The sequence below is a fragment of the Cygnus olor genome, chromosome 6, assembly GCF_009769625.2.
Source record: "Cygnus olor isolate bCygOlo1 chromosome 6, bCygOlo1.pri.v2, whole genome shotgun sequence".
Taxonomy (NCBI): Eukaryota; Metazoa; Chordata; class Aves; order Anseriformes; family Anatidae; genus Cygnus; species Cygnus olor.
The window spans coordinates 28,987,305-29,000,988 of record NC_049174.1 but is presented as its reverse complement, the minus strand read 5'-3'; the positions used below and the strand labels follow the sequence as shown (position 1 = coordinate 29,000,988).

At 37.6% G+C, this 13,684-nt stretch overlaps 1 protein-coding gene across 6 annotated transcripts in view; it reads left to right on the top strand.

Annotated features, from left to right (window-relative positions):
* Positions 1–13,640, top strand: part of MAP3K2 (mitogen-activated protein kinase kinase kinase 2) — a 50,541-nt gene extending 36,901 nt beyond the window's left edge. For 5 of the 6 annotated variants that reach the window (XM_040561868.1, XM_040561864.1, XM_040561865.1 and 2 more), the window contains exons 13-17: positions 313–461; positions 2,257–2,388; positions 3,639–3,768; positions 4,783–4,960; positions 6,718–13,640. In XM_040561868.1, the coding sequence (XP_040417802.1) occupies positions 313–461; positions 2,257–2,388; positions 3,639–3,768; positions 4,783–4,960; positions 6,718–6,943 (815 nt within the window). In that variant the 3' untranslated portion in view covers positions 6,944–13,640. The other variant, XM_040561869.1, reaches the window with a different exon arrangement.
* Positions 13,641–13,684: the final 44 nt, after the last annotated feature.

Here is a 13,684-nt window from a genome sequence, read left to right as displayed (position 1 = left end):
CGCCTTGATTTTAAAAAAAATAGTTACTAAGTTTGTATAATATGCTTTGTTTTTCAGATTCGATGTTACTAACTACTTTATATATATTTCTAGAAGAAATTATTATTTTTTGAATAAATTTAGAGTACCTCGTGTTCCATCTTATAGAAAGCGTTATTATCTTTGTAATTTGTATGGGGAAGTTCAGGACACACTGTTGTTGAAAAATATAGAAAACTTTTTTTAAAGACTATGTATTTGAGTTGTGTTTTTCTTTAAATCAGCCGAATAACAAACTCACTTGAAAACCAGAACTATACTTATTTTTTTCAGCACCACGAGCTCCAACTAACTGGAGACTTGGTAAACTGCTGGGTCAAGGTGCATTTGGCAGAGTGTATCTGTGTTACGATGCTGATACCGGAAGAGAACTGGCTGTTAAGCAAGTCCAGTTTGATCCTGATAGTCCAGAAACCAGCAAGGTAAGTGATACAGAAGAGAGTTGGCTTCTACTGAAGTGCTGTGTTCTGTGCTAAACTGTTCCTTTCCTTGAATGGGATGATGTTTTAAAACACTGTGTTTTCATGTCTTTGTTAGGAATCCTGTTTTGTTAATACATCAAAGAATTTGGTTACCTGATTTTAATGTTACATCACACTTTAAAATTTTCAGACATATATATCCTCATTCAGTGAACACATAATTTAATTTGGTGCAGTCTTGGTCTCTAAAATTAAGCAATTCTTTATAAATAATCACCTACTTCAGAGCATTGTGTATTTGTACTAGTATAGGAATTAAAACACATTCCACATACAAACAGAAAATCTGCACTAATTTAAGTGTTCCTGAAATTAAATTCTAAGGGTTTTTTTGTTTGGCTCTGAAGATGGTATGAGATTTTTCTTTCCTTTTTTTTTTCTTTTTAAAAATCTTTTCAGTTTTTAATTTAAATTATTAAATCTTCGGCTTGAGTTGGGGGCGGATCTGCTAAGCTTCGCACATCAGGATTGTCTACTGCTTTTGGCCATGTTTTTCTCTGAAGAGCTAAACTTTCCTTGACAGTTTATTCTCTCTAAAATTGAACTTGTCCTTCTAAAAGTATTGGACACTTAAGAGTAACTACTTTAAAATAGCACCAATCTTCCATTTCTTTTTTTCCAAGTCATGTTTCTTGCTTTTAGCAGGACGGAAGAATTATTACTATTTTTCCTGGATTAGGACTGTGTTTTATACAGTGGTGAGCAAGGCCAGCAAGCAGAGGTTGTAAGCATTGCTGCAGAATTGAGTGGCTACCGGTGATGCTTGCTGCTATTTGTGATGTAGGGTCAAGGAGAAGAGCCAAGAATCATTTCTGTTGTTACGTTTTTAATCAAGTAGCAACACCAACTACTCTAGAAATACACAGCACAACTGACTTTGTTTCAGAAGTGTTACAGATAAAATATTGTAGTCTCTCCAGTGGCAACAGTTCTGCGACCTTGCTTGCCATATTATTTTGTAATGTGTACCTTTCAATGTCAAAAAAACGTTTTCCTTCTAACTTCAGAAGTATGAGGGTATCAGCAATACTCTGTGATGGATAAGTCAGTTTTAATGAAAGGCTTCTGGGTGAAATCTGGAATAGAATGAAGTTTGACTTTGTGGGTTAGTAACGTTTTTAACATCTTACTGTAGAGTCTTTCAAAATATCTTCTGTTTGCAAAATTTTTGGTAATTAGGTTAGTTCTGGAGAAAGTACCATATGTGTTAATGTATTTGCATATTGTTTTTCATGACTACAATATCAAAATAGTCCTCAGAGGCATTTTTAAAGTATGGTCTGTCAGTTGACATTCTGGAAAAGTTGAGAAATAAGGCTAATTATTTCAGTAGAAAGACTGAACTTTAAAAAAAATTAAAATAAAAAAAATTAAATGGAAGTTTTGTGATATGTTGCATAAGGATCGGTGAGTTGATACGCATCTTGATATTTGTGCTCTGGAACAGATATAACTTCAAACAAAATTAGAAATACAATGAGATAACGGCAAACAATTTATAGAAAATGCATCTTTTTTTCTTTATTTCCCTCAAACTAATGGTGTTATTTTCTGATTACAAAATGTGTAAACTTTACGTAACCTCCAAGAGCATTTTGCTACTTAGTTTACATATCCTTTCAGAACAGCAGTACATACTGTTCTGCTTAAAAAAATAAATAAAATAAAAAGCCAGAACATTATTTTAACATTACTGAATGACCATGGTAAATCTTGTTTGCTTTTTTCCTTGTAGGAAGTAAATGCACTTGAATGTGAGATTCAGCTGCTGAAAAATCTGCTGCATGAAAGAATTGTTCAGTATTACGGCTTCTTGAGAGACCCACCAGAAAGGACCCTCTCTATATTCATGGAATATATGCCTGGGGTAAGCAAGAGAACCAGTCCAGTTCAACCATCGTTTCTACGTGATGTGATAAGCACGGCTTTTGCAGAAGTGCACATAGATAGTAAAGATATATTCAAGTTAAACGATAGCCAAAGATGGGTACCAAAAAATGCTTACAGCAGTCTCACTCTGTCTTCTCTGTGTTTTCAGAATTGGTGTGGTTTGTACCATGCATTTGATTTTGGTATGAGAAGTGCCTAGCGTTGTCTTTGAAAAAAATAGCATTATTCTTAAACTCTTGGATTTCCTTGAATTGTAATATTTCTTTTTACTGTGCTTCACCTTGTGCTGTTGAGTAGTCATCATCTCAACTATTCTCAATTATTCTGAAAAAAGGAAAGGTAGCTAAGATAGGTGTGGGAATAGGTACAGACGGAAAATAATCTTGGTTGTGTTTTTTCTGTTTCTTGCATGGCACTTGAATGCATGAACATGCTGAACTGTTCTACTTTCACTGTTTTGGTAAAAACACATTCAGGCTAGAAAACTGTAGATTTTAATTTTCTCACCAAGTGGAGACAGAGCTAAATAAAATGTGCTCTTATAAAAACATAGGATCTACATTTCTGAATAGTAACAGCATTGTACTTCATTGTAAGACTCCACAGAAGAAAAGTGTGTGTTTTTCCTTCAGGTGAGTTCTGGGCTTTGTTTTGGGGGGATTCTTCAGTTCTTCTGACATTTGAAAGACAGTACCACAGAAGTAATCTGTGATTAGCAGAGCTAGGTTATACAAAGATAGTGACAAAACCATGAGGTTTTAACTTAACGTTATTTTAAGCCAACACTTTAAGCACTGTCTTCCAACTTGTGATGTTTTTCTTGACAACTTTTTTTTCCCCCAAGTATAAACTAGCCCGTGTAAACACCATCTGTTTCGTCTGACTTGAGTATCATCATTCAACCATCAAAAGAACTGAGAGTGGTGTTTGACTGCAAATAGTGCTGTTCTCTTTTTCTGTACAACATGCTGGCACTATTCAGCTACTTGATAGTCGTAAAGTTAATAGCTTCATATTTCAATACGTGACTTCTCTGTTCAGCCTCTTCTGAGTAAAAGTATTTATTTTTCTCAGTGGAGACAAAACTATGTTTGTGCTTTAAGATGATCTAGAAAGTCCTGAAATGTCTGCATTTCAGGCATAATCTTCATTGAAGTTTAACAGCAGTAGTGTTAGGCCGCTTGTGATCCTGGAAATGTTACAGTGTTTCATACTTCTTTGCCGTAGGGTTCCATCAAAGACCAATTAAAATCATACGGAGCACTCACAGAGAATGTGACTCGTAAATATACACGACAGATTTTGGAAGGAGTTCACTATTTGCACAGTAATATGATTGTCCATCGAGATATTAAAGGTAAGAAGGAGGATAGTTCTGTGTACAGCTCAGTGCTCTTCACTATGAACTATTTTCTTGCCTTTTCACTAAAATTTAATTAAATTTGAGATACCAAAATACTGACTTGGTATCAATGTGATTGCTTTCCAGTGTTTATTCTTGTCACTGTTGTAAAATGAGTCTGTTCTAGCAGACTTCTGAAAATGTTTCCCTTGTCTCCATCTGCAATGCATTCATGATAAATTTTGTTCTGATTTTATTTTAGCGTAAGTAGTTTGAATATATCAAAAGATCATGTAATTACAAATAGAGTATGCAGAAGAAAGCAGCATGAGTTGAAAATATTTATTTTTACAGTTTTGTTTCTATCAATTACACAGAAATTACCCAGCACTTCACTGTTACAAGAAGTGACTGGCCGAGGTGACTTGCCTGACCCAAATGACTCAGACTTCTTCCACTTTCCTGCCAGGAAACTGATACCTTTACTTTTTCAGATAGAGATAGGTAACTTGGAAGTGCTGCAAAAGCACATTATGAATATGTGAGAAGATGGTGAAGTGCCGAATACTCGTGTGGAACAACACCCGTGTCTTCCTTAAACACTTATGGTTTTCCTGTTGCTTTGTATCAATAGTATTTTCCAAAAAATATTTGAATGTCAATGACATTTTTTGCATGCTTATGCAGATAAGTGTTTTGAGCTACTCAGTGACATCGTTTAAGATTTTGCTTTAATGCAGTGTCAAGACATTTGTAGCAGTGTGAAAATTTCCTATTTCATTTTGTCAGGAAGGCTTTACAGAGTGACTGAGATTTCCTGGAAAAGGCCTAGGGTGCAAAACAACGGGAGCAATCCATCTTACTGAACCTCTGAGTAAAGTAATAGGAATGAACAGAGAAATTCTCTGGAAGCTCTAGACCCCTAGAGCTATCTTGCACTGCATCACTGAATCCAAGTTGCTTCCTCTAAAAAAAAAAACAAAAAAACAAACAAACAAAAAAAACACCAAAGTGTTCTTTTCCTTCCAGGAGCAAATATTCTGCGAGATTCAGCAGGCAATGTGAAGCTGGGTGACTTTGGTGCCAGCAAACGACTCCAGACTATCTGTCTGTCTGGTACAGGAATGAAGTCTGTCACAGGAACTCCGTACTGGATGAGTCCAGAAGTTATCAGTGGAGAAGGGTACGGCAGAAAAGCAGACATCTGGTATGTTACAAACTTCTCTACCAAAGTGCATGATTTCAGAACGGGCTCTTTATCATCCAGAGTTGGAGTGTTTTGTTCTGGGGTTTAAGCTGAAGAAGGGGACAAGCGTGAGCACTGGCAGTCGCGTTTGGAGCGTGTAACGCTGACATCTGGGAATTGTTGGTTTGGCAGTTCCTGAGCCTGTTGATTTAGGGATCATAAGAGAATCCTGTGAACCAACCTTGCATGAAGTTAGGATTAACAGACTGTTTGTAAATCCTGCAGAGGTACTGGGTGAAAGCAACATGTAAAGCTCTGAAGCATCAGTAAAGTCAGTGTCCTGTAAATTAATACTTTGCTTAATTGAACTTTATCACTGAAATACCTCCAATGCAAAGCATTAAAATGAAATGCTGCTCCCTTAAAACATGAGCACATAGGAATAAATTAGCCAGATTTAAATGGGAGATTGGGTGCGGGGGGAGAGGGGAGGTCTTTTAATTCTTAAAAATGTAATAACTTACAAAAGGGAAAGATAAATTTCCAAAACAAACATTTGAGATAGTGTAACACATCGCATAGCGTAGCTTAGCGCAGGCCCAATGGACAGATCCTTTTGGCCGTTACACTCCTTACACTGTGTGTGCTCTGAACATGGAGGAATGGGTAGGCAGCAGTAGATGTGCAGGGGCAGCAGTAACACTTTGTGTTTTAAAAGAAACCACTTTCTATCCAACCAACAGCAATGTTTTTAGTGTCAGGAAAATTCACTTAGCCTCCTTCAGACCACTTCTTAATTATTCTGCTGTGCTTGAATGATAGAACGACTGGCATTTGACTTGTTCGTTGCTGAAGTATTTGTACCAAGGTCAATGCTTGTTTTCTGATGGGGAAAATTATGGTTAAAACTAAGAAGAAATACTGAAGTGAGACTTCTGTCATTCAGTAAATCGTTATTGTGTAAAGAAGTGAGCCTCTGTCTAACCAAATAACTTCTTGGAAATTGAGAAATTCGCCCAACCTCTCCATTTGGCAGTATCATCCGTGTGTTACTGGAAGAGGCTGATATTGCAGGGCTTATGGAACAGACTTTTCCTGGACATTTGCATGCCCTTCTGCCTTCATAAATCATTTAAACATCAGCTTTGTATACAAAGATAGTTTAAGATCTTAAAACTTTGTTTCACAGTCTATTTTAGTATCCTTAGCTAAAAGAGGAAGATGCTACTGAAGGATGGTTTTAAACTTTTTATCTTCCATGTTATGTTTCTGTCCCACTAACTGGGGACAAGTTGTGCATTTCTAACGAGCTAGCAAAATGCACAGTGTACTCTGCCTTTCAAGCATTCCTGTTGCTCTGCATTTCCATTAGGACTTAATGAGCAAGAAAGCTTTCAAGTGCGTTCAAATCCTGCAGGTGTCTGAAGAGCTGGAGCGCCAGGCTTGCGTGGTGCTCTTGGCCTGCGTCAGCCTGCTGAGCGCTGAGACGTGAACCTGCGGGGCGGCGGGGTCGCAGCCCAGGCAGTGTTGTCCAGAGAAATACCTGGGTAACTCTTCTCTGAGGTAGCGGCTCTGGGCCTGGTGAAGTAAGGACGTGAAGCCGCGGGTAGATTTGGGTTACCCTGAGGCAGCGGATGGCTGTGTTCTATTGCTGTTGCTGTGTGGAGTTAAGAGGACCCTGCGTGCCCATGGTGTTTAGCAGCGACCTGATGTTTCTTGCATTCCCAGGAGAGCACGATTCTGTTGTAACCTGCTGTCTCATTTTGCCTCTGTTTCAGGAGCGTAGGTTGTACAGTGGTAGAAATGCTCACTGAGAAGCCCCCGTGGGCAGAATTCGAAGCTATGGCTGCCATCTTTAAGATTGCCACTCAGCCAACCAATCCCCAGTTACCACCTCATGTCTCAGACCATGCTCGGGATTTCTTGAAAAGGATTTTTATCGAGGCCAAGTTGCGACCATTTGCAGATGAACTGCTAAGACACACGTTTGCACACTATCACTAACAGCCTGCCTCAACTCAGCTTGCATCTACTGCATTTATTTTCTATTTGACTGCACTTTTATTTTTTATCTTTTACAAAAAAAAAGGAGAAAAAAAGACAAGAGAGAGAACACATTCTCTTGAATCTTTGTTTCACTTAGATTGTAAACAATCTGAATTTTGTATCTAAAATAAGAATCTTCCCTTCCCTGCTCCCACCAGGACTAGAACTTCTTGTTTCTGTAATGTACTGATGTGGTTCGTGTAGATAAAGCACTTTAGTACATATTTGTTCCTTATTTAAATGGGGAAAAAAAAAGACAAATGATTGGATAGTCAGGAACTGTGTGACTTTTTCTGACACCGCTGACAGACTCAGGGTGCAGGGAAAAATAGACATGCAGCTAGAGGACAAGAAGGTTACCTCTCTGTGATTGTTCTTTATATTATAGGTACTTGCAACAGAGAGTTCAAAGTTCTTATATTTTAACATTTTAATCACTTCTAGCATTTTGTAATTTAAGCTGGATCACGTGGTTCTGAGAGTTAATTATAAAGCTGGAAGAACTTGGAACTCTTTGTACAAAAGCATGTCTGACTGGTACTTCTATGTGACCAAAAGAAAATAATAATAATAATAAAAAAGAATTCAACACTGATGTACTAGAGATTTTGGTGTAGAACTATCCTATCCTTATAGGAAAAGAATTACAGGTAAACAGATCATGGACCCAGACTCCTAGGAACTAGCATACTGTAAGGGGAAAATTTCTGCAGTAGAAAAGAGGTAGCTGTTGGATGTAAATAATTGGGAGAATGTCTCCTGCTGTATCTGCCAAAGAGAATCCTCTGTTGCATAAGCTTGGAGGGAGATAATTACCTTAGGTAAGAAATAAGTGGTGTCAAGAGAGTTCTCCTCCACAATCCCACAAATGTTTGAGGGGGAGAGGAGTGACGAATCCTTCTGCAGTATGTATGTTACACGATTCGGAATGACCTGTAGGAAATAACGTCTTCAAAGCTGTCGAGGGGCGCTGGGACGGAATGTGTGTCAACATCAAGTGCCTGAATAATATAAAATTATTCCCATTATGCACTATAAGCATTGCTTTAGTAACACAGTTCAGTCATCTAGGATGTGTTGACAATTCTTAAAATAAAATTAGACTGCTTTTAACACTAGGAGTAAGTCACTGAGAAAGATAAGACTCCAGTTATACTTCTCATGAGGCAACAATGAACAAGGAGGCACAGCACAAAAGATTGTATGAAGGATAGGCCAAAAGTGCAGAGCGCCAGCAACTGAATAACACGAGCGGGATTACTGTAGCCCGATAACCCACTTGATCGGTGTTTTTTCAGATTTCCAACTGCCATAAAATGGACATTAATCCACTTTTTCTGTTTCTCAAAGAGAATAATAAAAGAACAAAGGCAAAACTCTGAAATAGTCCTTCTCAATAGAGAAGGCCAGGTACTGATCAGGTATAGTTAACAACCAAATTTCACACCAGAAAAGTCAAGCTCTCATATTTGTGTAGAAGAACACAACATAAATAATTTTAAAAAGGAATTTGGAAATAAATTATTGGACTACGGAACTGAATTAATGTATACTGTTTGGATGATTCATTGCTTGCTTTTGTTGTTTTATAAAAACAGAGCAGGCTGATGCTGTGAACCTTGTTCACTCTAACAAGACTCTACATTGTTGTCCCCAGGCTCCGCTCTGTGTTGCATCTTTAGAGGACTACCAGAATTATGAAATACATGGAGACAGAGTAATAAATTTACCTATTCTCATGCTAATTAACTCATGAGATTTCTGAATTTATCCTGTTAACTTCCAAATTTTGTACAAGGGCATAAGCAGGAGTATGGATCTATCCTAATCACTTTACCTGTAGTGGAGTAAGAATGAATTTTGGGCCACCTCTCCTGACACTGAGAGTGGTGGCCTCCAGTTTGTGAGCATTGTACCCAGTTTATCATTTTCTCAGTCAGGGTACACAACCGTGCAAGGTTTTCTGAGCATGGGAAGGACAATCCTGACCAGGGAAAACTTAAAAGGCTGAAAGGAAAGTCTGCTTGTACTGACTTTTTTTGGGGGGTGGGGGGTGGGTCGGGGGCTCTCTGTCACTAGATAAAAGCTACGAAAGCAGACTTTAAGAAGAATGTGTGTGTGCTCTGCTGTAAAGGACCTTTGCTTTATAAGCAAAATGTAGTGACAGCAGGGGCGGGAGGGTTAATGTAGAGCCTAATAGTTTATGTAGCTAATTTAAAGATCATATAATCGAAATGATTGATTTCAAGCAGATCAAGAAGGTACCAAAACCAAGGTGAAAATGTATATAAAAATCAGTAGTGGACAGTGATACCTGAAAAGGAAATTTTGTATTACCAAAAAAGAACATTAAAGGGAAAATGTAACCAGGTTTATCTGTAGCATTCATAACATTTAAAGATACTATTCTAAAAAGAAACTGCACTCTCTGAAGCTTGAAAATTTTCAGAATCTAGTTTTCTAATACTGTGTCCTTTTTGTGAGACAGTGCTGGCTGATGTATATTGCAATACCACTTTCTCATTGTGAATTTAATTACTGAATAATTGAGTTTGCTGCTTTTGTGCCTTTTCTAAAAACGGCATTCAGTCATGACAAGGGTAAGCATTTTGGAACCAGAAAAAAATAATTTGTAGAATGTGTTTTCCTTATTTTCTTTGACATATCAGAAAGCTGCTGAAGTAAAGACAGCGCTTCTTAAATAAGGACAACTTTTTTGTCAGCTCCAGCAATGCTAGTAAAACCTTATTACCTTGACCAGGATTAGGCCTTAGCTGTGGTGTTTTTTTTCTTTTTACTCAATGGAGAATTTGTCTACTGACCTAAGCAACTTAGAGTAAATTTAGATGATTATCAACATAAATGCTTTGAGCTAGAAGTAATGATGAAGCTAATTCAGACCTTTTACCAAAAGGTTAGCTAATACTTATCCCCTTGCATGTTGCGCTTCAACGTCGTTGTGTTGGGGTAATGCAGTAAGACAATTTGTATTAAATAATGTAATGCCTCTGTGTACAGTGTCTGCACAACACTTTGTTGACCACTGGCGTGGTAATGGACAAACCCGAGCTCTAAAATTCCAGAGGGTGCATGGAATTGGATGCTTGAAACTCCACTGGAGGAGGTTTGCCGAGACGAGGTCCCTTCTCAGCTCACAACTGCTGGTATCTTATTAGCAGACACCAACATTTTAGAATCAACAGTTGTTCTTAATTGTTGAATCCAATTACCAGAAAATGCCCATGAAAATAGTGCTCTTGCAAGGATATGTTTTGCTTTTCTGTAAATGCCACGATGGAGCTATGCTCCCCAAAAGTAAGAATCAAGGTTCACTGTATGTGTATTTACAAAGGACTTAGTTATCTGCTAATTAATTTTATGTTGTCTGTTTTAACACATTAAGTAACAAAAGTTAAGCTATTTCTGTAATGTGCTTTTAATGGTGGGACTCTGTCCTGTTAAACTAACAGTCATGTTAGAGCAAGTTTTATTTTTAATTTAGGTGGTAGAAATATCCATGCAAGAACTTAAAGTATGGATCTAATAACTTAGTTCAATTTACATCGACTTCTTGACAGTTTAAATTTAGTCTTAAATTTTTAACCAAATTTGCGATTCCAATTGCAGCCTAACAGTCTTTTATAACAAAATGAAAAGTTATTCATTTGTGTAGTTTTTTTTTTCCTTAGGTAGTGCCTTTTTATCTGTATGCCTTAACTTTGTTCCTCTTGAACACCATATTGAAATGTTACGGCTGTCATACAATTCCATGTCACCAAATCGGGATTAGAGTATATTTTGAAGTGCCCAAACCAGAATTCACATAACTGCATTAAAAAGTGTACTTTAGCTATAATCTGCTGCAGACTTTTAAACTGAGAATTTTAAAAAGTGATTCTTGGAGCACTTCCTGAGCGCTTCCTATGCTCGCACAGGTTTCATACTTGCATTTTGGAGACTGTATACTGTTATGCATACCACAGAAAAGACTTGTTGCCATTCACAGAAATACAATTACAGCTGAGATTTAGCTTCCTAGTGATGTGAAATTCTAGTTGGTACGTTAGTAAACGTGGTACTGTAATAAAAGTTGTTTATTTCAGTACACAGGAATATTATCTAAGCAAATCAGCAGACTTCTCAGTGAAGTTGACATTGTTCCCATTAAATTCTTTCCTGTTTCTTTTTTGGAAAATCCTAATCCTGCCGTTGTCTTGACTGAAAGCCTTCTTGCAGCACCTGTAGGTACAGCGCAGTATAGCAAGCCATTCTTTCAGACGACATAGAGCAAACTGTAACTGCAGCTTCAGAGACTTGAGCAAATTGGTCAGATCTACAGTTATTTATAGTTAATTTCTTTTTGATCTTGAAAATCTGTCACGCATATAGAAAAGCGTAATTTGTGTGCTTGAATGTAAGTCTGTATGGTGTTTCTGGAAAAGCAAAAGTGTTACTGCCGGTATCATTTCTTGCTGGTAACTTGCTGTCTTGTGTTAATGACAAGCCTGCAGTGTAAAACCACATACAATTACCAAAGCTTTTCTATTCCCATATACGTATAGCCAAAAGCGATGTTTCATGGATTAGTACTGTTACTTATAGATACACATACTTATATATCCACCAGTAAGCTTATTGCTAACTGAATAAAGCAGGTACTAGTAGATAGACACCTCCCATATTTAAAATATCTGGGTGTTTATATTTGCTGTTTTGATGCACAAAATTCATGACAGCATTTAAAGGAAAGGTTTGGTTTTTTAACTCTTTTTAACTTAATCTTATTTTTGTTATTCTAAAAATAAGGCATAAGCTTGGTGACTAAACCTGGTGACTTTTTGTAGCCAGGCTTGAGCTTTGGGACATTTGAGGAACGCCATAAAGATAAGTAGATTTGTGACCTGAATTGCTCTGTGCACCATAGTAAGAACTTTTCAAAGCTGCTGGGAAGGAGTTCACTTTACACCAGAGCCAGATGTCACCCACAGCTACCTGGGTGTACGCTGCCTTCAGGAGGAGCCACAAACCCACGCCAGAGGGGGCAGAAGAGCTACCAGCCTGGTTGCTAAATCACTACTCTTCATCGGAATACAAAGGAACTCTTTTCATTTCCAACCCCTCAGTTTATTTTTCTAATTGGCATAACTTAAATACTGGTTAGGTGGTGGCCACTGAGAGCTCCCCGTTAGGGCCGGAGCTGACGAGGTGCAGCTTTAGTGCCCAGCCCCGTGCCGTGAAGTGGGGTGCAGCAGCTCGGGTGGCTCTGCGGGACCCCCTGCCCCCTGCAGGGGGCATGGCCCTGCCTGCACCATGCACAGCAACTGCCTGGCTTTTCTAGCAATAGATACATACCTGTACTTGAGGGGTAGGATGGATGGAGAAAGTAAAATTTGTCATCCTTCAAAGAAACAATGCGAGCAGTCTCGCTTTGGTTAGGTCTTAGGTTTTCATAAATTTACTTTAAAGGGAGAGGAACTGGATTAAAATACATTAAATTTGTATCTTAGGGTTCAGGCCTTATTTTGAGTCCACTGATGAGGATTGGAGGTCAGGGTCTTCTGTCAGGAGATACAAGGAAAAGGACACTTTAACTCCAAAGTGGATATTCCCAGGAAATATTTCAGAGGTTGTTCGTGTCTCTTACCCCAATAATAGCTGATCCTTTTCCCCAGTGGTTATTTAACGTGGGTTTAAAAACAAAGGTTGTGTTTTCTTTTTTTTGAATAAGCATTGGATTGCCAGTTCGCTAGTGTTTGTTTCTCATTAATAGCAGTGTAAAGGTGGCGTCACCCCCAAATCTTAACGGTTTATCAAAGCCTAGCGTCTGTCATCTCAGACCTCACAGGAGTCGTATAAAGGAATATCACTGTATATATGTGGAGGAGACTTAGGTAAATCGGAACGTAGACTTTTAGTTTTCATGAAGCTATGAATACAAATTTGTAAATTTTCTCTTGATCTAATGTACATTTTTATGTAGCCATTAAATTCTCTATTTAATCTATCAGTTTCTCACTGTAAATGTTTTTACTCTCAGTTGAATGCTGGGCACAGTTTGTAATGTATGTACACAAAGGTGTTTTTTTCTATCAACGTTGACTTTTTTGCACATTTTTGGAAATATTTAATTTGTACACTGATTTAATACTCTGACCAATTGTTGATGGGTGTATGAGAATCACGTGTGTGTGCAATGTACTACTGTCTGGATGTATGGTTTTTTATTACTTTTGAGATGTTGCTATCAGTAACTGCACTGCTGTTGCTGCTTTACATGGAATATCTTGTGTATAAAAAAAGGAAAAAAAAATTAAAAAACTAGCCTATGGTTATCTTGGTCGAGGAACTCAGGAGCCGAGCGTCGCTTACCAGTTCCCTCTGTGTCTGCGGTGACTGTGTGTGTATATATCCCAGTAATCTTATTCCACAATTTCATTTCTACATTTTTATGAACTTGTTTTTTAAGGGTACTATGTTTAGTTAGAATAATTAAATATATAAAAGCTTTGAGAGATAATTTACTAGATGAATATATTTTCAGCTGGCTGATGTTCAGAATATTTTTTTAATTTTTTGTTTTTAACCATTCAAAATGTATTTGTATTTCCAGAATCAGACACGAATTGTACTTAGAAATATATTAAAACACTGTAGGGACAGCCGTCTGCCTAAGAGTTTTGTATTAATATTAAAAAAAAA